Source organism: Larus michahellis, chromosome 3 (assembly GCF_964199755.1).
Source record: "Larus michahellis chromosome 3, bLarMic1.1, whole genome shotgun sequence".
NCBI classification, from domain to species: Eukaryota; Metazoa; Chordata; class Aves; order Charadriiformes; family Laridae; genus Larus; species Larus michahellis.
The window spans coordinates 131,441,140-131,468,916 of NC_133898.1; the positions used below are offsets into that span (position 1 = coordinate 131,441,140).

General features: G+C 50.5%; 1 protein-coding gene across 7 annotated transcripts in view; it reads left to right on the forward strand.

The window, feature by feature from the left end:
* The window catches only part of ASXL2 (ASXL transcriptional regulator 2), a 126,829-nt gene that overhangs the window by 50,835 nt on the left and 48,217 nt on the right, over positions 1–27,777 (forward strand). For 5 of the 7 annotated variants that reach the window (XM_074582232.1, XM_074582233.1, XM_074582230.1 and 2 more), the window contains 2 exons: positions 772–880; positions 6,491–6,650. In XM_074582232.1, the coding sequence (XP_074438333.1) occupies positions 772–880; positions 6,491–6,650 (269 nt within the window). Of the gene's footprint in view, positions 1–771; positions 881–1,968; positions 2,100–6,490; positions 6,651–27,777 lie in introns of those variants that run through there. The other 2 variants (XM_074582237.1, XM_074582236.1) reach the window with 2 other exon arrangements.

Genomic DNA, 27,777 nt, shown 5'->3' on the forward strand with positions numbered 1-27,777 from the left:
CCAGCCTTTGTGGCAGGGCGTTGGGAGACCAAAGCTCACTTAATCTCACAGCTGCCGTCTAGGGGTCGAGCTCGATACCGATACGCTTTATGAGCAAAGACACCTATTTCCTAGAGGGCATGATCAGCCTGACCCTGCAGTGGGAACAAAAGCCACCTGCCTTGCCGTGTCCACCTGATTTTGCTTCTGTCCACAGTGGGCTGGGTTTAAAAAAAACCAAACAAAGAAACCCCCACCAGCACCGGTGAAAAGATGGATCTTCTCTCTCGGTTCTCTGGCTGGGATCAAAGATCTCCATTCTTTCCGGGGAAAGTTGCTTAATTGGTTTCTATTATTTATCCCACAACTCCCATTTCAGTATGCTGTGGGTTTTCTTAAAAAAAAAACCCAATTTTCAGTAGCTCCATGGTCAGTCGTTAGCTCACAACAAATCTGCTCTGAGTTTCAGATGAGCAGCGTTGAATATCTAGAGCTTTGAAAACGTGTGGCCACTTTGATGTTCTGCAAAAAAGTATTGGAGAGCCTGAATTGGGGGTTTTTCTGTTTGATTTTTTTTTTTCTGGGACTGGAGTGCGGGTACGTGGACTGGTTTCACTGGTGCTTATTACGGCAGCTTCAACTTGTATTCTCCTGGAGAGTAGAAGTTGGATCTGGGATCTTTCCGCCTCTGCATGCGTGATGGTCGGGCGAGGGACCGTGATTGTCTGCTGGCAGAAGACGAACGCGACCGGATCCATTCAGACATGATTGACCTTGTGCTTTTGGTTGCAGTGGGACTTCTCCTCTGGCATGCCTGAATGCCATGTTACACACCAACTCCCGAGGGGAAGAGGGCATTTTCTATAAGGTGCCGGGCCGCATGGGAGTCTACACTCTGAAGGTAAGTCTCGGCTGGGGGATTCCGTTTGAATGCTCAGGTGACTTTAATCCCGTTAAAAATCCACGGGATTAGGATAATCCTGCAGAGGGAACTGTTCCTCAGTAGCATGAATGGTAGCGTAAGCTTTCCCTCCAACGCGAACACCGAGTCTTCGTGCTTCTGCTGGTGAGCACCTGGCTGCTGAAATGCAACTGAAGGCGCTGGGTTTGTCCACCGTGGTGTAGTTTGCTAATATTAATTACTATCCCAGAAATAAAAGAGGAGTTAAAATGGTAGTGAAATTTTAGCCCTAAAAGGGTAACTTCATCTTCAGTGATCTCAACTCATATCTAGAAATGAAAAATTCCCTCCTGCTCAGCCAATTTAGTAGGCAGAGAACATTTGTAGGGGACAAGTGTGCATTCCTTGGTTTAGCTGGTTAACATCTTCAAAAGTCATCTTCCTGTGAAACCCTTTTCCCCAGTTAGACTACTAGAAGGAAGCCAGCTCACACGGTTCTTGATTCCTCTGTAAGTCTGAATCCGAAGACCGTGCCGTAAGGTAGGATTCCTCTCCCTGCACATAGACTGCTCCGGTGTAGGTGTCGCCGCTGGAACCACTTTCCATGCTCGACAGAGAGAAACAAGAGTTTCTAACAGGAGATTCATCTCATCCTAAAATATTCAAAATATCTGAGAAAGTGCTTTACAGGTGCCAGTTAGTTTACCAAGGAAATCAACTAAGAATTGCCCAGAAAAAGCCATCCTCGTTGTCGTCAAAATTTTAGCTAAACTGAATCCCGTTCTCACCGTCTCCTCCCTCCACCCTGTAAGCTGGAACAGCACATTATTCCTTGAGTATTTGTATACAACACGACAACAGAGGACGTCCCGTTGGGTGCCGTGCATTGGTGCTGATGGGCCATTAGAGTGAAACATCTCCAGAGCTTCCAAAAACGCCACTGCAAGACATCCGGCAGCCTTCTCGCATCGTCGTGCCGAGCAGAGGTTGAGCTGATCTCAGCGCAGCGACGTGGAAGTCCATAAGACAGTGGGCTGATCAGGTGTGCTTAGGGCAAGGGCTGTCAGGGGTAGAAGGGAAGGTGGTTATCTGCGTGCTAATAAACCAGACTAATTCTTGCATCATTTGTTTCACTACAGGAAAGTATGAAGTTGTACATTTTAGGAATAAAGAATGCAGGCCCTAAATCCGGAGTGGGAGAGCAGAGTTTTGTCAGGAGGTGATGACTCAGAAAAAGATTTTGATCCGGTGGTAGACAAGTAACTGAGGCATTGTCCGTGCTTTCGGTGTCGCGTGTGGCAAAGCTTTGCTGAAAAGTGTCAGAGAAGAACAAAATAATTAGGAAGAAATGTCCCTTTTGAAAGATTGCGAGCGCATTGCTAGCGGAGTAGATCATAGGCAAAGTCAGTGCCTAGAGATTAAACCTACGCAAAGTCGAGTTTAAGCGTGCGTTTGAGCAGCAGAACACACCGAGTTACTGGGGTAGTTCGGTTTGTTTTGCCCATGAGATCTGCACATTGAGACCGATTGTATTTCCTAATGTTAAGCTTCAGCAAAACTCCAATAGTATTTAACTCAGCGTAGGAGTAAGTTGATTAAATGTAATGATTTGTGTTAATTAGGAGGCTAAACTAGCTGCTGAGCTATTCCAAAGGCATATTGTGTCCTGCATGTCTAAAGGCACCGCGGTTTTGTTGTCATCTTTCCTCTCTGGGGGCTGTGTAGTCTGGAGGTGGCAACTTAGGGAGCAGCGAGAACCCCGGAATGCCGGGGAGGAGGGAATCTCAAGTCCCCTCTGCCGTGGCCCGTCCCAGCAGAGCCGGGAGGGGCCTGGGACCTGTGGAGACCGTGCGTGGAATGGGGAATCCTTCTGAGGATCCGTGATTAACAAAGCACGATGGCTTAGGCAGCAATTAGAAGGCTTTGAAGAGCAGGGCTGACCGTTCCCCGAGGAACGCGTTGTTACACCGCAGAGGGGTGAGGGAGAGCCGGGGGTCCAGTAAATCTCACATCCCAAAAGAGAAAGTTTATGGTAAAGTCCCTGGGGGTGAAGCAAAGTTGCACTTCCATCTCTGCTGGCTCACCAAACGGGTCCTTACTCTGAGCGGGGTGAGCCCCTGGCCCAGGCTGCCCAGAGAAGCTGTGGCTGCCCCATCCCTGGAGGGGTTCAAGGCCAGGTTGGCCGGGGCTTGGAGCAACCTGGGCTGGTGGGAGGTGTCCCTGCCCAGGGCAGGGGGTGGACTAGAGGATCTTTAAAAGGTCCCTTCCCACCCAAGCCACTCTGTGATTCCATGCTATCATTGAACTGACTGGATAATGTTAGTAGGGCTGGTGCTCTCACTGTCCATGTCGCTGGTAGGGTTTAGACTGGAAATTGATGTGCTGACACGGAGAAACTGGAGTCATTTTGGCAGGAGGTTAAGAGAAAAAAGATCAGAGTAGTAAAAAGTAAAACAGAAAAGTCAAAACAAAAGCGAGGTACGAGGCGCGCACACACTGTGTATATTGTCTTAGACTTTTTTCGCTTCTGGATGCCTTTGTTTCTCTCTTGGATTCCTCTGCATCGCTGCCATTGAGGTGGGAACATTGGGGTGTCTTTGCGCGAGGAGGGACGTGGGGCACCTGCAGATGCTCCCTGCCCCCTTCCTTCAGCGCTTCCCCTCGGTGCAGCCAGGAGCTCCCCGTCCCGTGGCACGGCAGCACCCACGCGGCCCCCGCTCGCACCACGTCCCAGCGCCCACCCGCCGAGATGAGCTGCTGCAAGGCATGTTATTTGGAAGCCCAGTACATCGGGTTGTTGACCTTCGCATAGACCTCTCACCCCCACTCTGTTTTTATGCTTGATGATTTCCAAGTGTGTTTCCCTCTGCCATCTTCAGGGTTGTTGGTCCCAAGTTCATTGCTAACGCTGAGTACGAAACAGCATCTGTCCCTGTTTGGATGATCGTGTTGTAGCTCTGCCCTTGTGCCCTTTGGATTTTTCCCCGTGGTGCGGTGGATTTGCTGTTCACCAGCAGCCTGCAAGATTCCAGGCTGGAGGGATATTTTTAACGTGATATTTGGAGAAGTCTGACTAGATCAGCTTTTACCACAGGTACTAAAACCAATGCGCACCATCTTACCAGCTGCGTTTATAGGACTGATAGGTAAGAGACCAAATTTTATTTGATTATAGAGTATAGTTCATTAAAAGGAGTAAGTTCACTTGTTGAAAGAAGTGTAGTGCAGGGAAGACGGTTCTGCAGTTGAGAGTTCGCTTCTGCTTCGAAAGCAGAACTTGCAGTAGGGTGAGCTGCAGGTGCATGCCGGAGTTGGCGTGAGTGGAGATCTCATACTCACGCCTTGCATGGAAATTTCGAGAGAATGCAGGAGCCACAGTGCAGACTGGACACCACATCAGAAGGTACTGGTGAAGACCGTTCACTCCCAGCTGGAAGGAGAGCCATTGACATTGTACGGGCTTTGTGAGCTCCTGGGGCTGCTGTCTGTAGAAGCAAGGGGAGGTTGGAGTCACAGTTGTTGGTGGTGGGAAGGGACCTCTGGAGATCATCTCGTCCCACCCACTGCTTAATGCAGGGTCAACTGGAGCACGTAGCTCAGGACCGTGTTCAGTCATGGTCTAGTTTCGAATTCCTACAAGGATTGGAGACCTCAGCTTCTCTGGGAACCTGATCCAGTGTTTCATCATTCTTGCAGTAAAGAAGTTTTTCCTTGTGTGGAGGTGGAATTTATGTGTTTCAGTTTGTGCCTGTTGCCTCTTGCCCTTCCTCTGGGCACCACTGAGAAGAATCTGGCACCGTCGTCTTTACCCCCTCCTGCCAGAAATGCCAAGTCAGGAAAAGGCAAGAAGCCGAGGTTTTCCAGCTGCTCCTGTGTTCCTCCCTGCCTGCCGGGAGGTGAAGGCACCTCGCACCGAGGCTTCCTCTCCTCTCAGCAGAAGACTTTGAAAGAGACATCTTGAAAAAACTGCAATAGATAAACGTGTAATTGCTGCATCTCAGGTGCCTAAATTTTCTTTCCAAAGGTTAAGCTATAAAGGAGGGTTAGTGAAGGGAGTGTCAGCACTAGGAATACACAAGTTTAATCTTGGTCAACTTTGGTGACACTTGATATGAGTAGAAAGACTTTTTTCCTGCTTTTGGTGACAGCTTCTCTTCCATTGCAGTTTACAAGTAACTTCTAATGTGCACTTGGAAGAACTTTATTTGTGAAGTGCAAGATGTGGATGCAATTGAGTATCTGATCCTATTAGTTCACCTTGCTGATGGAAGAGGTCTGGAATTAATTAAATTGATAACACTTGTGTTGTCTTCAATACTTTTTGCCATTACACGTGGAAATTAGCCATCGCTCTAATTTCAGAGAAAGGACAAGAAATCAATTGTCTCCAGTTAAAGGGAGAGGTTTTTAATTCTACTCTTTCCAGTGGGTGTTAACAGGAGGATGTTTTGCTCTCTGGTGCACGCAGGCCGATTCGTTTCTCCAGCTGGTATGAGCACTGTCCTGTTTGCCTTGGACAGTAAACGTGTCAAGTTCTGGTTACATTACTAATGAGGAATTCAGGATGATAGCATAATTTCAGGAATGCCGTATGACTCGGCCGAGGTGATGAGGCAGAAAAGAGGAGCAGTGATAGAATCGCAGAATCCTCTGGGTTGGAAGGGACCTTTCAGACCGTCGAGTCCAACCATCGACCCAACCCTGCCAAGGCCACCACTACCCCATGGCCCTCAGCACCACGTCTGCCTGGCTTTTCAATCCCTCCAGGGATGGCGACTCCACCACTGCCCTGGGCAGCCTCTTCCAATATTTGGAGCGTGGCCGGTCTCAGGTGGGGACGGGCTGGTGCCTGCGGTCGCTGTCCTGCCCTTCGTGGCTCAGCGCCTCTGCAAGGTGTGCCCAGCGGTTTTGGGTGGTCGGACAGTGGTGACGTTAAGGACCACAAGTGGAGCAGAGAACAGCTGTCACTAATGAGCGCTGATCTGCAGCGGAGGTTGAGATCTGACTCCGGCAGGATAATCACTAGAGGGCAGTCTGGGTTTAGGTGTGGACAGGGCCACCACCGCCGCCGGTCTCTCTGCTGGCCCTTACCGGGCTGGCCCGGGGCGAGTGCGGTGAACCCAGCGCCCAGCCCTGGGGCAGAAACGCCCCTTGCGCCCGGTTGCGCGAGCAGCTGTGCCGGGGCCCTGTGCCGGCAGGCCAGGCGCTGCCGAGGACCCGCTTGGAAAAACAACGCTACCAGGGACGGGGGGACACTGAGCCGTCGAGCTGGTTTGCTTGCGTTGTAAAGTTCAAAAATGGAGTGGATTTTTGTGAAGCGAGAGTGTGCTGGAGTTGGTGATTGGGGGTGGCGAGGACAGGTACAGCGGGTGCGTGAGGGCGGGCGAGCGTGCCGAGCGAGGGCGGTGTAAAAGACGGTAAATATTTTACGGGAACTGGCAGAAGACAGCATGAGTATTTAAGAGGCCAGAGGCTAAGCAGTTCTGACATTGCAGCATAAAAAAATCCCCACTCAGTGCTTGCTAAATAAACCCGCTAATTTTAAGTATTTTGTTAATTGGAAGAGTTTGTTGTGGAGTGGGTAACTGCATCTGTTCCGTCCCTTTGCAGAAGGACGTTCCGGACGGGTTGAAGGAGCTCTCTGATGGCTCGGAGGAGAGCAGCGATGCCCAGTCCGACTCCCAGAGCTCCGAGAACTGCAGCAGCAGCAGCAGCAGCAGCGACGGGTGCAGTAACAAAGACGGGAAGAAAAGCAGATGGAAAAGGAAAGGTAATTTTCCTTTTCAGGAGCGATGATTTTAACGTGGTCTGTCTCTGTGAAGAACTTTGGGGTTTTTTCCTTATATATAAAGACAGTGTTACAGTGGCCGTTTCCATTGTGCGTATGGATTGAACTCATGACACCCGTTCTGTTCCACTGCCGTGGGCACCGAAGGGGGAAGGTGCCTGTAATTAAGTGTATTTGAGGCCTTTACGCCCGTCACAGGCCAGCATGCTGTGCTGCACGCCCAGGAACAGTCCGTCTAATTCTTCCAGGTTTTTCCGCCACCCCCTGCTCCCCCAGGAAGCTTCCACCTCTTACCCCCGGCCTCTTCTGATGCTTTTGGATGCAGCGCTGACTAGGAACGAGCACGGGATCTCCGAGGTTGAAGCCTGTTGTGTGAACTGATGGATCCCGTAGGGTTTGGTCTGAGCCACTGCGCTCTTTTCTGTGCTGCTGTGGACTCCTTTCCCTCATAAACCAGGCACTGTTTAGGTGTGCGACTGTTGAACACTGAATCGTTTACAGCCTTAGCTACCACTCTGAAGTGCTGGGTTTTGCCCCACTCCCGTACCTGGGTGGTTGCTGAAGCTGGATGGCTCAGCCATGTTTCGAGGATAGCCAGATTCTGGCTTTCCTACAGAAGAATGCTCTTGGTAGAGCAAGAGTACCAAGCAGAGGAAATAGTGGATTTCATTTTGTTTTGAATCCTGATGTCTTGGCCACTCAGAGGAGGCGATGTATCTCTTCAGACACTGCCGTATCATGCTGTCGTACTGTTTCAGGACAGTGGAAATCAGCACCTCTCAGCCATTACAATATTTACATCCTGCATTAGTAATAAACTGAAGTTTCTGTCTTGCCCGCCTCCACGTGACACCTATTCATTTGACCAGTGTTGTCTGATTTCTTTCCTCCTTCAAAATTCTGCTCAGAAGTCTGCTTGTCTGCTGAGATGCCATGAGCTGAATTAATACAGAAGCCATAATAAAACGTGAGGATGCACCAGACATTGTTCTCTGAGCAGGGAGAGTCTTTGCACCCCAGTGTTGTTGTTCTCTGTTAGCAGTACGTGTGCTTCGGAACTCCCAGCCCTGTGAAGCAGCTCCGGGTGCTCCTGGCGAGCTGTTGGTGCAGCTACTGATGCTGTAACTTCACCCTTCGCTCCCATCCTTTCCTTTTGCCTTGTCTCCTCAGTCATGCACAGAATTCCTTGGCAGAAACGAAACGTTATTTAGGAAGTTATTTCCAGTGCAATAGGACACCTGAGTGGAAGCAGATGAGAGGTTTTCTGAAGCGGTGGCAGACTCGCGATAGCCGGTGGGGTCTGCTCAGGCCCTCCCGTGGGTGGGGAGGGAGTCACTGGGTGAGAATGTGCTCGTCCCTGTGGCTCACCTGGACCAGACCCTGCCCGGAGCTTTCCCTGCAGTCACAATGCAAATCACAAAAATAGAAGTATTATGCAGAATGTTAAGCATTTAAAGCACCACGAAAGTATGAAACGTTAAAAAAAACTTAGAAGAAAGACGCCAGGGCATATACAGGACCTTGTTTTACTGTCCCAGGCCCGAACTCTCCTCTCACCTGTATCTTCCACCTTTGCTGCTGCTGGCAGACGGGAGCTGGAGGTGAGTTAGGGGTTACCCCATAGCCCGGGGGAGGTGAGTTAGGGGTTATCCCGTAGCCCGGGGGAGCTGGAGGTGAGTTAGGGGTTACCCCGTAGCCCGGGGGAGCTGGAGGCGAGTTACCAGACGGGTTTGGGGCAGCCTGGCTGTACACGGGCAGAGGACAGGACTGCTCGTCTCGCGGCCTGCCGGAGTGCCGTCCTTCAGCTGTCAGGGTAAGGCATAAAGGTCTCTAAATTGGAGGGGCATGGATTTGATGGATGGACCACTCGGTGGATAAGGAACTGGCTGGATGGCCACACTTAGAGGGTTGTGGCCATCGGCTCAATGTCCACGTGGAAACCAGTGACAAGTGGCTTTATGCTGCTCCTAAACCGGGCAAGTTTATTTCTAACTCTTGAGTCATTGTTGATACGTGATAACCACTTTCTCTAGCAATCTGTTACGGTTTATTTAAATGATGTCTGTGCTGCTGGCATGTGTTTACTCTTTTATGTGCTCCTTTTAATTTCTTTTTAATTTGTTCCTGTGTTTCAGTGTGGCTCTCCTTTTTATGAAGTTGAGACACCGCCTGTGGTATTTTTAGAAACTTCCTTGTAGATAAAAATGTTTTCTTTATTAAAATAAATCAAACTAAACCAAAAAAACAAAATGCCAAAACTTGTTAGTTCATCTAGAAATCAGAAGCTTCATGCAAGAACAAAATTTTCTGCCCTTTATGACACAAAAGAACATTCAAAGGCATAAGTCAGTCATCTGGTACTGTGCTCTTTAAAAGGTTTTGGTAGGGGGAGTTTGGGTTTTTTAAGCAATTTGAGCAACACTGAAGTTATAAGTACATTGTACTATTACGTTGCGAAGGAGGTGAGCAACCTCTTGCCTTTATGGGGTGTTGCAGGACAATGGTGATACACCGTCCTGCTGGAATCGGTGCTCGTGGCTTCTGGCGTGACCTTCAAGTGCGAGTGAATATTGAGGTTTTGCTTTGTGGCCGGGAGGACGGAAATACCTACCTGTGTTTCCTTGCGTAGATCCTGGCTGAATGAGCTGCTCTCATCTAAAATACAATCTCTTGGTTCTCTTAACCGGTGGGCGGATGGCTGGTTTTTGCACTACATGCGTGCAGAGCTTGGATTTTGGCCTGCGATATCAGGTGAATTTCTCCCAGAACAGGTCCAGTCCTGCCAGTTCTGGGCACTCCCCGTCCTGGTGCGGGTCAGAGCTCTCCCCGAGCCTGCTGCAGCGGGCAGGGGGCTGTGGCACGGGCAGGAGCACGGCTGGCAGTGCCCCCCGAAGCTGCCAGGGTTAGCTCGGGTCGGGAAACGTGTGCCGTTGGGACTTTGCTGGTACCTTCCTGGTGAGCTCTGTCTTATGGCAAGATGAGACAACGGGCTTGTGCAGCGTGGCCGCGCGTTGGCCCTCTGTACACGGCGAATCGGCCCCGCTCGGTGGCTGCCGACGCTGCTGTGTCAGTGATGGCTGGAGGAAGGGAGCGACCGCGCCGGGGGCTTTCCCTGAGGACTCTTCGCAGTGCCGGCTGTTCTCAAGTTCTTGCTTTGCAGCGCGTGTTTCCTTCCTCTCTTGTTGTCCCTTTCCTCTTTCTCCTCTTTCTCTGTGGCCGTGGGGCTGGAGAGCAGCGGTGCTCTGCCCCTTCCACTGTCCCCATGTGCCACCTCTGCCACCCCGCTCGCGGTGCGTTATTGATCCATGGGGACTCCTGCGGTGCTGCTCACCAGTGAGCACATCCTGGTGGTATCCAAGAAGAGAGCAGGGGTTTTTGGGGGTTTTTTTTTGAGCTAATTTAGACTTGCTGCCACTCATGTGCCCGTTAAGCTCCAGCACTTGGAAGCATGTCTGAGGAGCACCTTTGCAAACGCAAAGCAGAAACAGTAGGAATGTCCTACTCCAGAAGCAGCAGTAGGAATGTCTTCTCGATCTTTTTTTTTTTTTTCCTGCAGCACAGGTTTTGTTCTGAGATTTAAAATGAAATCACAAAAGCTGAAAGAATTATGCACGTTTGGTGTGCTCTAATAAATAAATGCCATCAGATGTCTGATGTTCACCTAGAGTGAATGGTATCCTGACCACTTGGTATGAGGCACTTGTTGGATGTGTCCACCGGTGAGGCCCCACCTCGAGGGCTGTGTCCAGGTTTGGGCCCCTCACGCCAAGAAAGACCTTGAGGGGCTGGAGCGTGTCCAGAGAAGGGCAACGGAGCTGGTGAGGGGTCTGGAGCACAAGTCTGGTGAGGAGCGGCTGAGGGAGCTGGGGGTGTTCAGCCTGGAGAAGAGGGGGCTGAGGGGAGACCTTCTGGCTCTCTACAGCTCCCTGAAAGGAGGGGGTAGCCAGGGGGGGTCGGGCTCTTCTCCCAAGGAACAGGCCATGGCACAAGAGGAAACGGCCTCAAGTTGTGCCAGGGGAGGTTTAGGATGGATATTGGGAACAATTTCCTCCTGGAAAGGGTTGTGAAGCATTGGAAGAGGCTGCCCAGGGCAGTGGTGGAGTCGCCATCCCTGGAGGGATTGAAAAGCCGGGCAGACGTGGTGCTGAGGGACATGGGGTAGTGGTGGTTTTCATCGGTGTTGGGTTGATGGTTGGACTCGATGATCTGAAAGGTCTCTTCTAACGGTAACAATTCTGTGATTCTATGAAGTGCGGCAGAGAGCCTTGTTAGGGATTCTCAGTAAGAGCCATCCTTGACCAGGCAGCAAATGGGAACCTGCTCGTTTGTTCTGGGCGATTCAAGGTGGCCAAACGTGAGGCCGATGGCATCATCTTCTGTCGGTGGCTGCAGAAACCCACATGCTCCCACCAAGCTGGTCCTGTAGCATGTCCAGAGTTGGGTGCACCCATGACGTTATCTTTTTTTAGGTTTGGAAACAAGGCTTGGCGCTTGATTTTGGTCTGGTTTGGAACAGTAGCTTCTAAAACGAATTTCATCCAGACTCAAATGAGTAGCTGGGGGGTTACAAAGATCTTTCTGTCCCTGCTTTTCACAATGGTCGGTGGCTGGGACAGGAGAAGAGGCGCCGGAGCTGCTCCGATGGTGCCAAAGGCTGTGGCTTGAACTCGTGCTTTGGCAGACGCGTGGGAACACGCGCGGGCGATGCAGCTGCCCCAGCTGCGGGAGAAGCTTCTGAAGCTCGCCTCTTTGCAGACATTCAAATCGGTCGATGCCAGGACATAAACATACCGCAGATTGGACTTTGCTAGTTCTAGGTCTCATGACTTCATTTTCCTGTGACAGCTCTCACTCTTCTGTCACTAAATAACATGCCTGGTTTATCTTCCCAGGGCCGTTTCTTGGCTGTAACATCACTTTGCACCAAAATTAAATGATCCAGAACTGTTAAATGAGATAAAATAAGGTACTGTGATGGCAAATGCTTAGAAAAATCTTTGCATGAAGCATTTTCAAATTCTAACATTTGTAAGGCATCTCTTAGGTCACGCTCTGTCATTTCAGAGGCAGTAATTTTCCCTGCGTGGATCCCACACCTCTCCGTTTGTTTCTCAAGGTGCAGCGCAGCTGTACTGGGAGCAGGCGCAGGCACGTAGGGAAGAGCTGTGCTGCGAAGGCCACGGGGAAGAAAGCTTTCTTTCATTTTTAGTATTTCACTCACTTTATGCATCTGCAAAGATTCTTTTGGTTTCCCCCAGCAAAACCTGAAGTTTCGTAACCTTGCTATCTATAAAAACGAGCTTGCATTTAACATCCCAGGAGGTGCCGCGAGAAGCAGAATGAAAGTAGAAAGTGCGAAGGGCTTGAGCTCCCTCCCTGACGCGGTTCATCTCGGCGTTCTGCGACCTGGGGCTGGTCACCTGGGTACCGGGCAACCGGGTGCCGGTTCCTGCCCCTTGTGGCACCTCCTGGCAGGGACGGTCCTGGCCGCGGGGGACACGGGGACACGGCGATGCTGCTGGCCGCTCTCCTCCTTGGTGCCTCTGTGCCCTTTGCTGCTGATTTCTCCTACAAGAGTAGAAGAGTTTCTACATCGAAAGAGGTTTTATTCTTAGTCGGTACGTTTGTTTGCTCTGCTTTAAAGTAACCAAAAAAGCATTAATTTCCAATTGGAAAGATGCCTTCGGTGTTGAGCTGTGTAGCGTCAACTCTGGAATGCAGCACTCCTACACGGCCGCTTCCTGGGCTGGCTCTGCTTGCATGAAACACACAAAAGCCTCCTTCCTTGTTAAAAAAAAAATAACAAAAACCTCTAGTCGCTTAAATTCAAGAATAGCCCGGTTTCAGCCGGAATTGTGGTGTGGCATTGCTCGGCTGCTGGCCATGTTTTCACCTGTGGGATGTTTGGGATGGGGTTGTCAGCATCCACCGAGCCCTCTGGAATTCAGCCGATCCCGAGAGCCTCAGTGGGAAGCAACATTAGTCCAGCTTCTTTTTTTGGCAAGGACTGGGAGGATAGTTTTTATCATGAGAATACGGAATTCTGATAAAAATCAAGGGAGTGAATGCAAACCGGGGTCGACAGCGAACAGATGAGCTGTGCTCATATTATTTTGCTGAGAGGCTTTGACTTGGGCTCTTTGAGACTGCAATTCAGCTTAACGTGACATTATTTTTGCTCATATACATATAAAACAGGAAGCGCATTCAGATAACATCAACACTCATTTCCTTATATGTACAAAGTGCCCTGACAGCAGCAAAACTGACACTTTGATTTTAGAAAGGATAGAAACCTTTGTGCATTTGCAGACCCACATGGGCCGTACACGGCACCAATCAGGAGCACGGGGGGAGAAGTTTAAAAACAAGCCCCGTGCGTGGTGTCCTGCACCTCTGTGCCGCAGGGAGCCGGGAGCAGCCCCGACTGCGGAGCTCCAGCAGCAGCAGCAGCAGCGATGTTCATGGAGCAGCTCCGTGCCCTTCCCCTGGGAGGTAAGATGCGGTTGTTCCCCTGGGCACCTGCGGCGGGTTCTTGCTTTGGGGGATGAAGCGGGTGCGTTTCTGGCGGGGTCCCTCTGTGCCCAGCAGAGGTGACAGACACCTTCTCTTCAGCCTTGAAGCAGCTGCTCGGCTCTCGTCTTTGGAGTTTGATGATAAAAACAAAGCTTTGTTTGGATACAGCGCTTGTAAAAGGGTATTGCCAAGCCTCCGTGCGTTCTGTGTTGGTTTAAATCATCCTGAAACTTAGTGGGAATGCCTCATTCCAGATGCTTTTATCACCGTTTCGCCAGCACGCTTTGTAGGACAACTTGCAAGTAGTTTGTTGTAATGCAGTCCGTGAACGTGCAATACAGCTGCTCAGCCTCGTCGTCTGTGTGCGCGCCTCGTTGGTACCCCTGGGGCTGTCTCTGAGCTCGAGGTTACTGATGTCGTCTGTCCTTACGGCATCTGGCCATAAAACACGTATAACTCAGTCCTGTTTCTGCAGTCAGCCGCAAAGCGTCAGTTGACTGGAGTGGAACCACAGTCGGTGCCTACACCTGGCTTTGCAAGCTGGTACGAGGAAATGAAAGGCAATGGGTTCCAGCGTAGAGCTGCCAGGACTTTCATGGCTTCTGACAACGAAAGGCTGTCAAAATTGGATTCTCCTTTAATTTCTGCCATGCCCCTGGTGTACCCTTTCTAAAACGAGTCACCCTGAAAGAGAAGGACCTTGTTTCGCTTCTAGAACTGACACCTTCTGCGAGAGCCATTGCAGTAGCAGGTCTCTCCTCTAGCACAACCCAGCCTGAGTCTGCTGTCTTAAAAACAGGGGGAAAAGGGACAAAAAGTCAGATGGTAAAGTGAACGTTAAAGGAAAAGGGGAAACAAACTGGGCAAGATCATCGATAATCCTTCTCGATTAGCCAGCGACCAGCTTGTCTTTTATGTCAGACGGGTGCTGGTGGGTCCCTCGTGGCAGTCCGAATTTTGTCTGACCAGGTCAGTGTTCCAAGTGAAAGGTAACTCTGTTTGGCAAAATGTCATTTGCTGAAAATAGGTTAGAAGGTTTTAGTAAGGTTAAAATAGGCTATCGGCATAAACTCTTCTGAAATAGGACAGCGAAGGAAAATATCTGGAGTAATTAAACTTCCACACTGTCTTCACTGCCAATGGCCCGTGCTTAGGAAAACAGGAATAAGAAATAAAACACTGTTCTATACCTGAAATTTTGTGCGCTGTCTCTTAGTATAGAGGAAACCTTGGGAGTCCGGCCGCACGGAAATGCCCCTTCGCAGTTGGAGGGCGAGACCTGCTGGACTGGAAGAGCTTCGCTGTGACGGTGGCTCTCAGCTCCCTTAATGACCAGCCGTGGCCTGGTCACCGCACTGCCTGCGGAAAGCGCTTTGCTGCTGCCCGCCCATAACAGCTGCCAAAAACAAAATTTAAAAAAAAGAATTCTGTTTGGGTTATGTCATTTTGTTTCTTCCTGCTAAAGATTTGGTAGAAATATCAGCTTTTCTAAATACAGCCAATTCCTGCTTGTGCTCGTGACTCATGGGGAAGCTGTTTCCCGAGTATCACATTATGCAATTTACCAAGGAATCTGCAGACATGAAGACAAAAATGTTCCTTTTTCCTTTATTTAGGTTGGTGTATCTGCTATTTAGGATGGTATATCGTAGTATCCAGATTTGGAGTGAGCTGTAGTTTTTCCTAGCGAGCTGTACAGCCTCCGAGGGCTTACCCTCTAGCAGTCACAAAGTTGTGTTTCCATTAGACTTCACAGCAGTTTATTATTTTTTTTAATGTTGCGTGAGCCACAGTCATTAAGCTGTGGTCACAGGCACTTACACGTGGCTCTGCCTTTGGGAGGCATTTTAGACATGTAGAAAAATGGGTTATAAAGTTGAAATCTACAGTACAAGATTTTTTGCATGACTTCCCATGCATGAGTTTTCCACAGCAGCTAAAACTCCTCAGAAGTCCTGAGAAATGACTGATCGGTTTTCTACAGGACCTTCAGTCTCTGCTTTTACCGAGTGAACTTTGGGGATCCTTCCCCAGCATTTTACCAACCCCTCAGCTTTACGGGCCGCGGCCGCTCCCGCCCCTCCTCTGCAGGGACAGGAGCCAGCCAGAAGCTGCGGTGGCTGCGGCGGTGCCGGAGTGGTGGCATCGTCCCGCCGTCCGGTGCGGGAACTGGAGAAGCTTTGGGCATCGTTCCTGCCCTCTGTCCCTGACCGACGTGGGGAGGGCAACCGCTTCGGGGTGGTTATTCCCATAAGCAGAGTATTTCTAAGGTGCTGTATGGCCCCAAAATATTTCCACTGAAATGTCAGGAAATGGGATTTAGAAGTCCCTGATTTAGTCTGCAGAAAACTGAAGAGTGGCTCAGCCACTTCGTAGGAGAGGGAACACCTCTGCTGGGAGGACAGGCTGAGAGAGCTGGGGGGGTTCAGCCTGGAGAAGAGAAGGCTCCGCGGAGACCTTCCAGCCCCTGCCAGTCCCTCAAGGGGCTCCAGGAAAGCTGGGGAGGGACTCTGGAGCAGGGAGGGGAGCCGTGGGACGAGGGGGAAGGGTTTTACACTGGAAGAGGGGAGATTTGGATGAGATATTGGGAAGAAATTCTTTGGTGTGAGGGGGGTGAGCCCCTGGCCCAGGTTGCCCAGAGAAGCTGTGGCTGCCCCATCCCTGGAGGGGTTCAAGGCCAGGTTGGCCGGGGCTTGGAGCAACCTGGGCTGGTGGGAGGTGTCCCTGCCCAGGGCAGGGGGTGGCACTGGGTGGCCTTTAAGGTCCTTCCAACCCAAACCATTCTATGACTCTCTAATTTAATACGGCGAGCACTTTTCAGAAAAAACCGGTTTTCTCAGGGGTCCTCATCCCCCCAGCAGGTGCTGTTTGGCCCCAGAGGTGCCCGTTTGGGAGGGCAGCGTCAGCCCTGTGGGAGCTCGGTCGCTTGTGTGTGTAGCTGGGGGGGGGTGCCTGGTCCTCTGACAGTGGTCCCCCACGCTCAGCACCATCCCTGTGTCCTCAGGGACATCCAGTGCGCTGGAGGCACGATGAACTGGAAGGATTCAGGCAAAGAGCTGGAGTTTGAGAGCAAAGAGGAACTGAAAGCTGTCGCGTGTGTCTGCAGCTGCGCGGGGCGGGCAGAGGAGCAGCAAAACCACTTCTGTCTCAGTGCTGAGCTTTGCTGTCCCGATGCTTTCTGGGTGCATTCCACAGGGTTCTCAGGAGCTTCTCTGAGCGAGAGGCTTAGGAAAATCCAGCACGTGCATGTTTGTTAAGAGTTGCTGAGTATTGATACATTCCTTCAACCGGACTTTCCAAATATATTGCATTACAATTAGCAATACCTTTGCTGCCAGGGCTGACAGCAGGCTCTGCGCTGAGGCACAGGGCAGGGACACCTCCAAGCGTTTCTCTGTGCCCAGGAGGTCTCCAGCAGATAGGAGGTGAACACTGGCGGGCTTTGAGGGGCAGCCCGCTCCGACCTCAGGAGCCCCAGGGTGATGGAAATGCTCTTGTTCAAAGCGACCAAGTCTCCTCTCGGTGACAGTCTGTGAGGACGTTCGGGAGTTGGCGGCAGAAGCTTTCCCGTGGAGCAGGGCTCATGTAGCAAGTGATTGGACAAGAGGAAACGGCCTCAAGTTGCGCCAGGGGAGGTTTAGGATGGATATTAGGGAAAATTTCTTCCCTGAAAGGGTTGTGAAGCATTGGAAGAGGCTGCCCAGGGCAGTGGTGGAGTCGCCATCCCTGGAGGGATTTCCAAGCTGGGCAGACGCGGTGCTGAGGGCCATGGGGTAGTGGTGGCCTTGGCAGTGTTGGGTTAACGGTTGGATTTGATGATTTTAAGGGTATTTTCCAACCTAAATGATTCTGTGATTCTGTGTCCCACCTCCTGTCACCGAAGGGAAGCATGTGCAGCCCTGTCTGGGCAGGGGCAGCTCCATGAATGAGCTTCCTCATCTGGGTTTGTGTCTTCATTGCTTCAACTTCTCTGGCCTGCTTTTGAGATTTTTGCAGCTCATTCCATCATTCCATGTCAAACAACATCTGAGTGACTTTGCCTTTTTGCCTCATGTACAGTGTCATGTTCATTTTTTTCCCACAAAAACGTATGCCGAGTGCCTTTCCTCTCTAGAAAAAAAGGTGTCCTGTGACCTGCTGCTCTTCCAAGCTCTGTATTGTAGGACAAAGAGAACACAAACTTGGAAATAACAAACTTCCCTTCACAGGGAGCCGCATGGAGAAGACAAGGGGCAATGAGTACAAGTTGGACCAGGGAAGGTTTCATTGCAACGTAAGAAAGACATTTTTTACAGTAAGAACAATCATTCACTGGAACCACCACCCCGGGGAGGTGGTGGAGTCTCCGTTGCTGGAGACGTTCAAAATGCAGTTGGACGAGGTGCGGGGTAATCCCATCTGGCCTGCCTTTCCCACCGAGCTTGGACCGGGTGATCTTTCGAGGTCTCTGCCCACCTGGGCGTTCCTGTGGGTCTCTGGAAAGCTGCCGGGGAGCTGGGCATCTTCACTGCCAGGGCATCGGAGAGGCTCGAGGGCTGTTCGCTGGGAAAACGCAGCGGGAATTGCTGCTTTGAGAGGGACGAGCTGAAGGGCTCCCAGCCCGTGGCACTTGTGTGCTTGGCACCTCGGTGCCTGTTCTACCAGCTGAGGACCTGCTTCGTTCTTCAAAGCAAAATGCACGTTCAGGAGATGTTTGAGCTCTCAGCATGCAAAGCCTGAATTTCTCGTTTCACCGGCATGACAGGATCCTCCTCTAACCTCTCTACATCTATTTTTTTCCTTATTCCCTTTAATCTTGAACTTGTTCTGTACTGAATCAGTACTGTTGGGTTTTTTTAACCATGTGTACTGTGATACTGAGGTTGTGTGTCTTCCATCTCTGCATGCAGAAGAAACCTTGCCAGGATGGGTTGGTGGTCTTTCTGCGGGCAGGAATCGCGATCCTCAGCGCTGGCAATCTGGCAGCTCAAGGTCTTGGGAATGAAGAGTGCAGCTCAGTCTCAGGTGTGCTCACTGAAGCTCGCTGTGCTCCAGAACAGCAATAGTGGGTCAGATCGCAGGCCCGTGTAGCCCGGTGGTCTGCTCCGGCGTTGGTCGGCAGCAGTAGCCCAGAGAAGGTGCAGAAAGAGCACAAGAACATGACAGGCGCAGAGGCTGGCTCTCACTTGCTGCCTGTGGGTCCGGTCCCTCTGAGCTGTTGTACAGCTTTAGCACTGCCCTGCAGTAAGGATCTCCCCTGCTCCACGTGCCATGCAAAGAAGTATCTCCTTTTGCTTGCTCTGGTTTTTAAAACCTGGCATTGTGTAAATTCATGTCATGCCCCTCAGCGCTTGTATTTGAGTCTGCACTGTTGCTCTGCTCGCTTTACCATGCCACTCAGGATTTTACAGGTGACTTACACTGCTAGTCACTTATCTTTTCCAGGCTGAATGACCCCTCTCGTTCCTCATGCAAGGGCCGTTCCGTCCTTGTTGGGCTTTTCTAGCTCACCTAGACGCACTTAGAGCCGGTATCAAAATGGCACACAGGCTTCAAGAAGTGGGTGCCTGAATGTTTTGTTTCTGTTCTGTATTTCTTTCCTGGTAGTTCCTGTCATTCTGCTTGCTTTGACCACTGTTGACCTGAGGCTTTTGTAGGAGCATTTGTTATAATACTAAGATAACGTTCCTCTGTGATCATTGTCCAAGTTGTCCATCAGCCCACGTGTTTTTCCCCGAAATACTTGGTGTCATCGGCAAACTTCACCGTTTGCGTATTTTCCAGACAATTTAGGAATACAATGCTTGGATATCTTGACAACCTCCCAGTGTTCTCTGCTGTCAGATACGTTTTTGCTCTACACACGTGGTACCTGGGTGCTGAACAGGCCCAGTGAGGAGCAGCTGGGCAGGCTGACCGTGACGAATTCAGGCTCTGCTTCCTTCTTTCGCGATTGCAGAAACCGTGTAAAAAAAAAAAAAAGAGTTTCCAGAGAGATGTGCTTAAGGAGATGTGCCACTCTGTAACTCAGAACTGCTGGAGGGAAACCAGGTTAAAGTACGTGTTAGCGGTTGGAGGACCGAGTAGAGCCGTGTTTCTGTCAGGTCAGTCCTTCCAGGAGATGAACCGTCTCATGCAATAAAATCTCTTGTGCCCGTGAAAACCACCTTGGCAGAGTAATTGCTCTGCCTCGTTTGGGGCGGAACCTGCCGCCCCTGAGAGCTCTGGTTACGTACGTAGAGCGCGCTGTATTTCGGGCAGCGGCGTGTTTGTATTTCATGCTGCTGCCAACACGTCAGGCTGCAGCAGCAGCGCCGGCTCCATGCAAACGATGTGTCTCTAGTGGGCTTTGACCACGCTGTGGTGTTTGTCATAAGTACGCTGAATTTGCTTGAATTTCCTGTCCAACCGTGTATAAACTATTTATGTACACGCACACACACACTACTGAGGTGCAGGGCTGTGAGGAGGCTTCCTAACCGTTGGTGGGTATTGTACAGTGTTTGCCCTGCGTGACCAAAAACATCCAATAGAGGATAAAAACGTTTTTAGGTGGACTGAAATTTAGTTTTTAAGAAATGGATAACGCGTATTCTGGAAGCGCTGGCTCGGCAGCCCTGCCCGGTGCTTACCACACAGGAACTGGCGTTTCTCCTGCGCTTTGCTTTTCAAATAAGCACTGGCCCCGTAACTGCCTCTTCGTATTTTCAGCATCGACAGTAGCAAAGTTCCAACTTGCAGTGATTGCTACCAGCTTGGTAGTCATCCTCAGCGGTGGAGGACTCATAGTAATATATAGTACATTTTTGATTTTAGTAGCTTCCTTTGCTGCTCCTCTAGGAGCAGAATTTTCCTGTTCCGTATTTCCGATGGGTGATGCGATTACCTGGGAGTTACTGGTGGTCTAATGGATGGCTCTGTAACGACCTGCAGGTTTCAGTTGTGCTTTCTTGGCAGCGTTTCTCTTACCAGTCAGATTTGCTCGTGTTTCCATCACTTGTGGGAAATTAGACCTTTGAAAATGAAGTAGGTGTATCAGTGCTTCCGACCGTCTCTGCCCGTACCAACGGCAATACGGCCGCGCTCCCTGTGCCCTCAGCAGTTTCCCATCTTCTCGTTCAGTCGTTAATTCTTTCCCCTCAAAACATGGTCTGCAGTAATTTCCTAATTTTTGAAAGCACTACAGCTTTTGCTGACGGTCTTTTAAGACTTTGCAGTTTCTTTCCATACTTTGTATATTTTATTTATTATTTATTATTTCCATATATTGTGAGACTTACCCGCTGGTTACCACCTTGATTCACAAGATCACTCAGAATGAAGGGATCTGGGTAGGTGTGAAGCAGATGGCGGTGTGCGGTGAGGATCCCGTCCCTGCCTCCGTCCTGTCCCCGGGCTGGTCCCCGTGGTGCTGGCGGCAGTCGGAGGGGCGCGGGGGACCTGCCCGTTCCTCCTGCGAGCAGCACCTCCTCCGGGGTGCCATGGGCGGCAATGGGAGGGGGGGCTGTAGCGAAGGCCGCTCAGCAGCCTTCTTTCAAAGACCCTTTTCACTTGCCAAACTTTCATTTTGGAGCTTGGTTGTCTGTCTGTCTGTCTGTCTGTCTGTCTGGGGAAGGAGGAGTGTCTTCGTACAGCAGCAGGATCTCTTCAGCTGCCGCTGAGAATAAAGTGTAGCGGAATTGATTATTTTTTTTGGTCCACTTAAAAGCCTTATTTTGCCAGTGTAGTACACAGCCATGGCGGTGCCTCAGCCCAGGACTTTAAATTTGACTGCGTAGTTTCTCGCTGGGGAAAAAAAAAAAAAAAAAAGACCAACAATTTTTTGTTTCCACGACATCGCGCCTGCATTTCTGAGCGTCGGGGCCGCTTGGTTGAGCCGGTTTGCAGCGAGGGCACAGGGCAGAGCAACAGGAACAGTCGACAGAGAGGCAAGTTTTTAAGCGCTGTTTGTTTTTCACCGGAACTGTGAGTATCTCAGCTTGGCTCTTTCCCTGGTTTCAGTTCGAAGCTGTGGGATCCGTCGGGAGCCGCAGTTCGGGCTGCACCGCTGCGGCCCCTGCTCCCGCAGCCCATGCGCCCCACGCGCTCGCGGCTATTCTTAATGTACGTTTGCCAATTAATGAAAATTGGTTCGGGGGGTGAGTTGGCAGCGCTGTTGACAATTAGTTCCACATGTGGACCTTGCTGTTCCTGAGCGATCGTTCCCACAGGGCGTGAATCAGGAAGAGTTAATCACAAACAACTGTGTGAGGAAGAGTGGCGATACCTTCATTTGGATATTTTTTGACAGCGGTCTCTAGAAACCGGTCTCTCAACAGCAGACAAGAAACTGAGTTTAATCTTTGCGAAGTTTCCTGCTCTCCGATGGCGCGGCTGGGCACGTTACCCCCCTGTTTTAGCATGGCTCCCTCTCAGAGGGCGTTGTGCTGCATGCTGGACGCAGGATTCCTGCCCCAGGGAGGTTGCAGTCGTGTCACTTGGGTGCCAGTAGGTAAAAGCAGAGAAGGGAATACGGGGAAACAGTTTAAGGTGATCTGTACTGGCTGGACTTTGAGCCCTAATTTAGGACTCTGAGCCACAGGCCTGTATTTCAGTTTACGTAGCTGAAATACACCCTTGAGCTGGTGTTAAATGGGATCATCGGCGTCGTATTATCTTCAGTGGTTTCTCTGCATAAAAGTTATTTATCGAATTCCTAAATTGTCTAAATGAACTGTTTGCAGGTCAACTGTGTGGTTTCACCAATGAAGAAAAACGCTACTTCACAGGGTGAAAATCAGGAAGCTCCAGTTTAGTGGGTAATTGTTCGTGGTTCTCCTCCAAAAAATTACAGCCTTGTGCTAGTGCCATCTCAGCAGTAAATGCTGCGACAGTCCGGGCATAACGGTTTCACTCTCGAGCGCTCGTGAAACACACAATAACCAAATAATCCTCTCGCAGGCACTTGTGCTGTCCTTGGAGCTCGTTTTCCGGCGTGTGTATCTTGGCAAGAAGCCCCGGTGAGGTGGACGAGCCGGTGAGACACCTCGCAGGCGCAGGGTGGGTGGTAGCTGGGAGAGCGACGTGCAAACCTTGGCCGGTTCCAGGTTGTGCCGCCGGGTCGGAGATCCTCTGCTATCAGGAGACGAGATATTTAAGCCGCTTATTTTCTTTTATTAAAATGTATGTTGGCAGAGACAAGCTGCAGTAACGACGATCAAAGAGACCCAAGAGCTAATGAGTTAGTTGTACCCAGACCGGAGGGGAGCAGCCGCGCTGCCCCCGATGCACTCACACCGAGGTGATACGTGATGCCGGAGCCCAGGGGGAGTTCAAAGAAACGTGACCACATCTTCCCTTCTTCAAACGCCTACGTTAGCTTCCTACACGGTTCGTGTTTGGCCACCTCTAATCTGCTCTGTGTTTGAGTCAGCGACTTAGAAACGTGTTCGGTTACCCCAAAACAAAGCGCCCGAAGCATATGGTCCCGCTTACGTTGGCTCTAAGTGTCTGCGGGAGAGAGATGCTGAGGGTCAGCTGCGCTGCTCAGAGGACTCTCTCTGCCCAGGACTCCGGTCCCTGCCCTCCCTTTGCTGACCCCGGGTAGAGGTGGGCATCTGTGGGACCCCACTGCGAGCCAGCACGCCTGGGCAGCCCTACAAAAAAGAACGTAGCCATAAAAAGAGTGGCAGCCTTGTGCCTGACTAGCAGTTTGAATCAGGTCGTGGAGGGACCTGATGCATGCCAGGACGGGCCAAGGGAGGGGACGGGTGTAAGACCTCCTTCTGATGACAGCAAACCATTAGAGCGGTTGCTCGCGTACCTTAAACTTGCTGTGCTCCAGATAGATTGTTCCGGCTCCGGAGCACACGTGTCTTCAGTGTGCTGTGGTCTCAGTAGGCGCTCACGGGTGATACTCAGAAAATATTTTAGTGAGGAATTCTGTGAGGCAGCACAAGAAGAAGCCTCACTGTAACTTACTTACGGGGGTTTCTTCACAACCACACGCTGCCCGAAGGGGGCTGCTTTACAAGGAACACGTTGTATGGGGGTGTATTCCGGTTGCAGGTGTGTTACTGCTTCAGAGGAAATACTCCCATACAGAAGGAGTGATATAGCAAGTGGATTCTCTTAAAAAGAAATTGTTATTAAAAATACAATGATGGCAGTCACGACAGTCAATAGAAGCTCCCTTGAGCTTTGTGGGCACCTCGCGCTTGACACCATGAGGCAGAGCTTTGGGTTCTGACAAGCTCTTCAGGGCAGTGGCACTGCTTGAAAAGGTGCTCGGCAGCGAGTGCCGTTGGTGCCTGTTGTATGTGCTGCAATTTCTGGTGTGTTTTTTAAACCCGTGCGCTCCCAGGAACGCAGTGACTAACGCACACAAATGCACTGGAACAGTCATATGAGCAAACGAGCCTCTGTTTTCTCTCGCTGTTTGTTCGGTGTTGCTGTCGCCGAGCCAGACGGTTGAGCCGTGTTGCAAGGTGAACCGTCCGCACAACAAGACTTTCCTTGGGGGGCGATGCATCCTCTTCACCCTCCGTTTCAAGAGACGGGACAGAGAGAAAAGCGCTGTTTGTGCTGCTTCTTGCTTCTCAGTAGATCTGCCTCCGTTTCTGTTTCCATGGTCCCTTATTGATGCCGTGCTTCAGCTCACATCCTTGCTTGTGAGTACGATGAGATGAAGCCTTACTGAAGCCCGTCTCTCACGTGCACAGGATGCCGGGGTTTGAGTGACCGTGTCTGTAGAGCTGCCAAATGCTCGGTGTGCCGGAGGTGGCTGTGACCTGCCCGCGTTTCCTCTCGCAGGCCCTGACGGGCAGAGCGAACCCGCTGAGTGGGCGTACTGTCGCACAGTTAGTCTCTCTCCTTCTTCACACGTCTGATACAGAAATACCTTTCATGCTCCTTTTTTGATTGGGATGGCTGAAAAGTGAGGGAGCAGAGATGTGCTGCTGCTTCTGCCCTTGTATGTGTGCCTGTGTGACGGCCCCAGGTGCTGGCACAGCAGTGTCCGCGTCCTGCCTGACCTGCAGTTACTCACCTCGATGCCTGTTCTGTAGGCTCCAAATTTTCTCCTAAAGGACTCAGAACTGAAGGAGCACCTATTGAGATGACAGCTGTTCTTGGGCTATTGCACATCATCCAGAGAGAGAATTCCTGCAAGGAACGACAAGGGTCACTTCAGAGGCTCCTCAGAGCAGGTGCCGTGTTCAAACTGAGCAGCAGGACACCAGGAGCATGAGCACTGTCAGCTGGGTCTCGCTCACGTCAAAACTGGCTGCTTTAGTAGCTGAATGTTAGTGCTAGAAGCTTTTTTGGTGTAAGAGCATAAAATATTGGCCTTTTTCAAAATAATTCTTACACTGGTGTGCTCAGAGGAAAATTTTCCTGTCTTCCCTCACTTTAACGTAGAGGTTTCTCCCCACTTTTATATCGTCATATAAAACCACCCCCATAACAAGGTATTTTCCCTGTGGGGCAACGCATCCTCCTCGCTCTCCCTTTCAAGGCTGTCATCAGCCGCCGGTGTCCAGCGCGCTCGTGGAGTGCGGAAGTCTCGCTGTGATCCCCCTTGGCACCGACCTCACAGCAGAGTCACCTGGCTGCCTTTGGTCATCGGACGGGTGGCTGTGAAGAAGACAACTCCCACTGCGCCAGGGTAGCTGTCTTCTTCATCAGTGCCATGATTCACAGCCCGCGTTTCTCTCTTTCGCTCTTATCGTGAATTGTACAGTTACGGTTTATGAATTTGGGATGGGTTTTCTCCACTGCCTTTGTGGTGACCTGCAGGGACGCACCTGAGGTACACGTGTGCTGTCACCAGAAACACCAGCGCCTCCATTGCCTGTGGCAGTAAGTGCTGGCGGGACGGGCTGCGAGATTCGGTTCTTGGGTTTACACAACTAGCTTTGACCTGTATAATTTCACTTCTGCTTCTCAGCGCCCAAGAGGAGAGACATTCAGGTGAACTGCTAAGGTCTTTGGGCTCTAAAAGTGGCTTTTTTAGGGAAGAGGGAAGTATTCTTGACACGGAAACTTGTATTTTAGGTACAGTAAAAAGCAAACACTGAAATCTGTGCAGTAACGCACTGAGACCAGGCGGGGCGGCTGCCGAGGTCTGATGTGAGATGATGTTCCGCGAGCGTTGGATGTTTGTCAGTGGGGTCAGTGAACAATTGCTGCGGTCAGCTGCCTGGGCTACCTGGTGCACCTTGTGAATAGCTCAGGTTTATCTCTCGCCCTTGTCTTGACCTTCTCCTAAAGGCGCTCATCTGCTGTAATGTTTGGTTTTTAACAAAAAACCCCCAAACAACAGAACAGCTCATTGATGTTGGCTAATTTGACATCAGCTGAGGTAATTGGCACTTGTAGCTGTAACTTTTAAATGAGTTTATGTAAAACGCTTTATTTCTCTTCCTCCCTCCAGTGCAACAGCTGAAAAAATGTTGTTTGGATCAGTAAAATATCTCTAAATTGAGAATATTTTGATGATCGTGATTTGACTTCTTGAACACCCAGGGAGCTGTGCCTTTGTCTGCCTTTGTCATTGCCACGTGTCCTCCAGAGCTTTTTACTGTTTCTTTTAGTCTCCTTTGTTTTACGGTTAGGTTCTGCGCCTGCTGGGCTGGGGACCACTCGCTCCTTTTGCACGTACGCTCCCTGCAGCAGGGTCTGCCAGCCTGTGCCTGGGCTTCCTAGACGTGCTGCGAGTAATAAACCCGGTCGTGTGCGCTCCCCGAGCCTGGGCTGAAACCAGAACGACTTCTCTGTCATTTGGGTAAGCCTGGGGTTTGTGAGCTGGGAGATCTCCGTCGCTGATAAGGTTTTATGGCAGAGATGGTGTCTGAAGCGTTTACGATGCTGATGATGTTCCCGCGCCCAGGCTGGAGAGTACCGCAGCCAGTCTGATGCTTGGGCCCACGTCCCACAGAGCTCCGCACGGAGCCGTCCCTGCCATGAGGGGCCACCCTGGACACGCAGAGCAGGTTTTGGTGGCAGCGTCTCCAGTATTAGCTGTAGAGGATTCGGCTGCTATTGGCGGCTCGGGTTGTCAGACCTTTCTCTGAGGGATCCGGTACTAAACTCTTTGTGGTGTTAAGCTGCTTGGTGCCAACTTCATTTCTTCCCTAGAGCAGAGAGCTGCAGAGCTGTGTCCTCCCTTTTCTCTTTTCTCCTCCTTCTTAAGGTGTTCATTAGTATTTAATTGATGTCCTTTCCTAGAGTGGAGGAACTACCCAGCTCCCAGTAACCAAGTAACTACCCAGTAACCAAGAAGCATGTATGAATAAATTTACTCTAAGAAAGCTTTAAATTGGGAGAGAAAGAGGGGAGAGAGCGAGCTTAGGTGGGATCATGGCAGCATGGGGACGTGTGAGCTGTCGGACACAGCCTTGTTGAGTACTTCGGTTTGTTTTCTCAGAGCTGCCAGTGCAAGATACACGCCAGTCTCTATAAGAAGCGAGCAGTGGATTTTTTTTTATGTTTGTAAAAATGCGATTGGATAACAGGAGTGCGTAACGCGCGTCGGAGCAGTACGAGTTTCAGCTTTACCCAGGGTAAGTGCAGGAGGGGGAGTTCTGGGAAGTTGCAATTGGACAGTATTTTTGGGCATTATTTCTTCCTTCATTTTAGCAAGGAGCAGTCATGTGAGGGAGAACTTTTTTTGAAATGGTTGTCTCACTTGGATGTTGTTTTGATATGAATTCAAGGTCGAGTTCTCATTCTGGCAAAGGGCATACCTGTAGGAAAGAAGGGCATTGGATTAACAGGAAACATTTCTGTGCTTCTCAAAATGTGTTTTAATGGCTTTCACTAGAAGTTTTTCATGTAATACATCTGGATCCCATTAGCTGTTTAAAATTGGGTTATTTTAAGCTTATGACTGCACGAAGTTGAAGGGGGGGATACTGTATTTTTAGTTCAGCTTGACTGTACTTTTTTTCCAAGTGAGTAAAGTGCAGCCTTTTCTTTCTGAATGTGTAGATCTCAGGGCAGACAACCCCATGGAAATGCACGCAACCCCTTCAGCAGGAGCTCTGGGTCCGCTATAGTCATTTCTTTTCATATTATACTCTCCCAAGCCCAAACAAACTCAGAGCCAACCCCCCCGCAGAGCTCCTACCGCTGAGCCCCAGCTGGGACGCAGAGGTGAGTACCGGGTCGGTGAGCCCACATGGCTTCGCACCGAGCTCTGCCGCAGGAGTGACGAGAGCAGCGCAGGGCTGGCGGCAGCGCCTGCCCGTGGGACGTGTCTTGGGTCTAGATCATGCTGCATTTTGGTCTTTTTAAAGGCAAAGAGTAAACATCTCCTGCCTGAAGACTGTATGGAAGAGCGCTGCTTCTCTGCCAAATAATAACTCAAATTTACGTTGGCAGCGGGATTTCAGATTCCAGACTGCTAATGGGTGGAGTGAATTACCAGGACGCGTTACCCATTCATAAGATGGCATGGATTTCTGCAGCGCTGCAGCCAGAGCAGTTTGTTAGGTGACGCTCATGCAGCAGTTACCCAGCAAAAGGCTTTTTATCCCCAGGAGATTATTTTTTTTTATCTAATGCTCTGAGTATAAATTTAGCAGAACAATTTCATTGCTCCAAAATAGTTTGATTCCACTTAGCCAAAGATGAG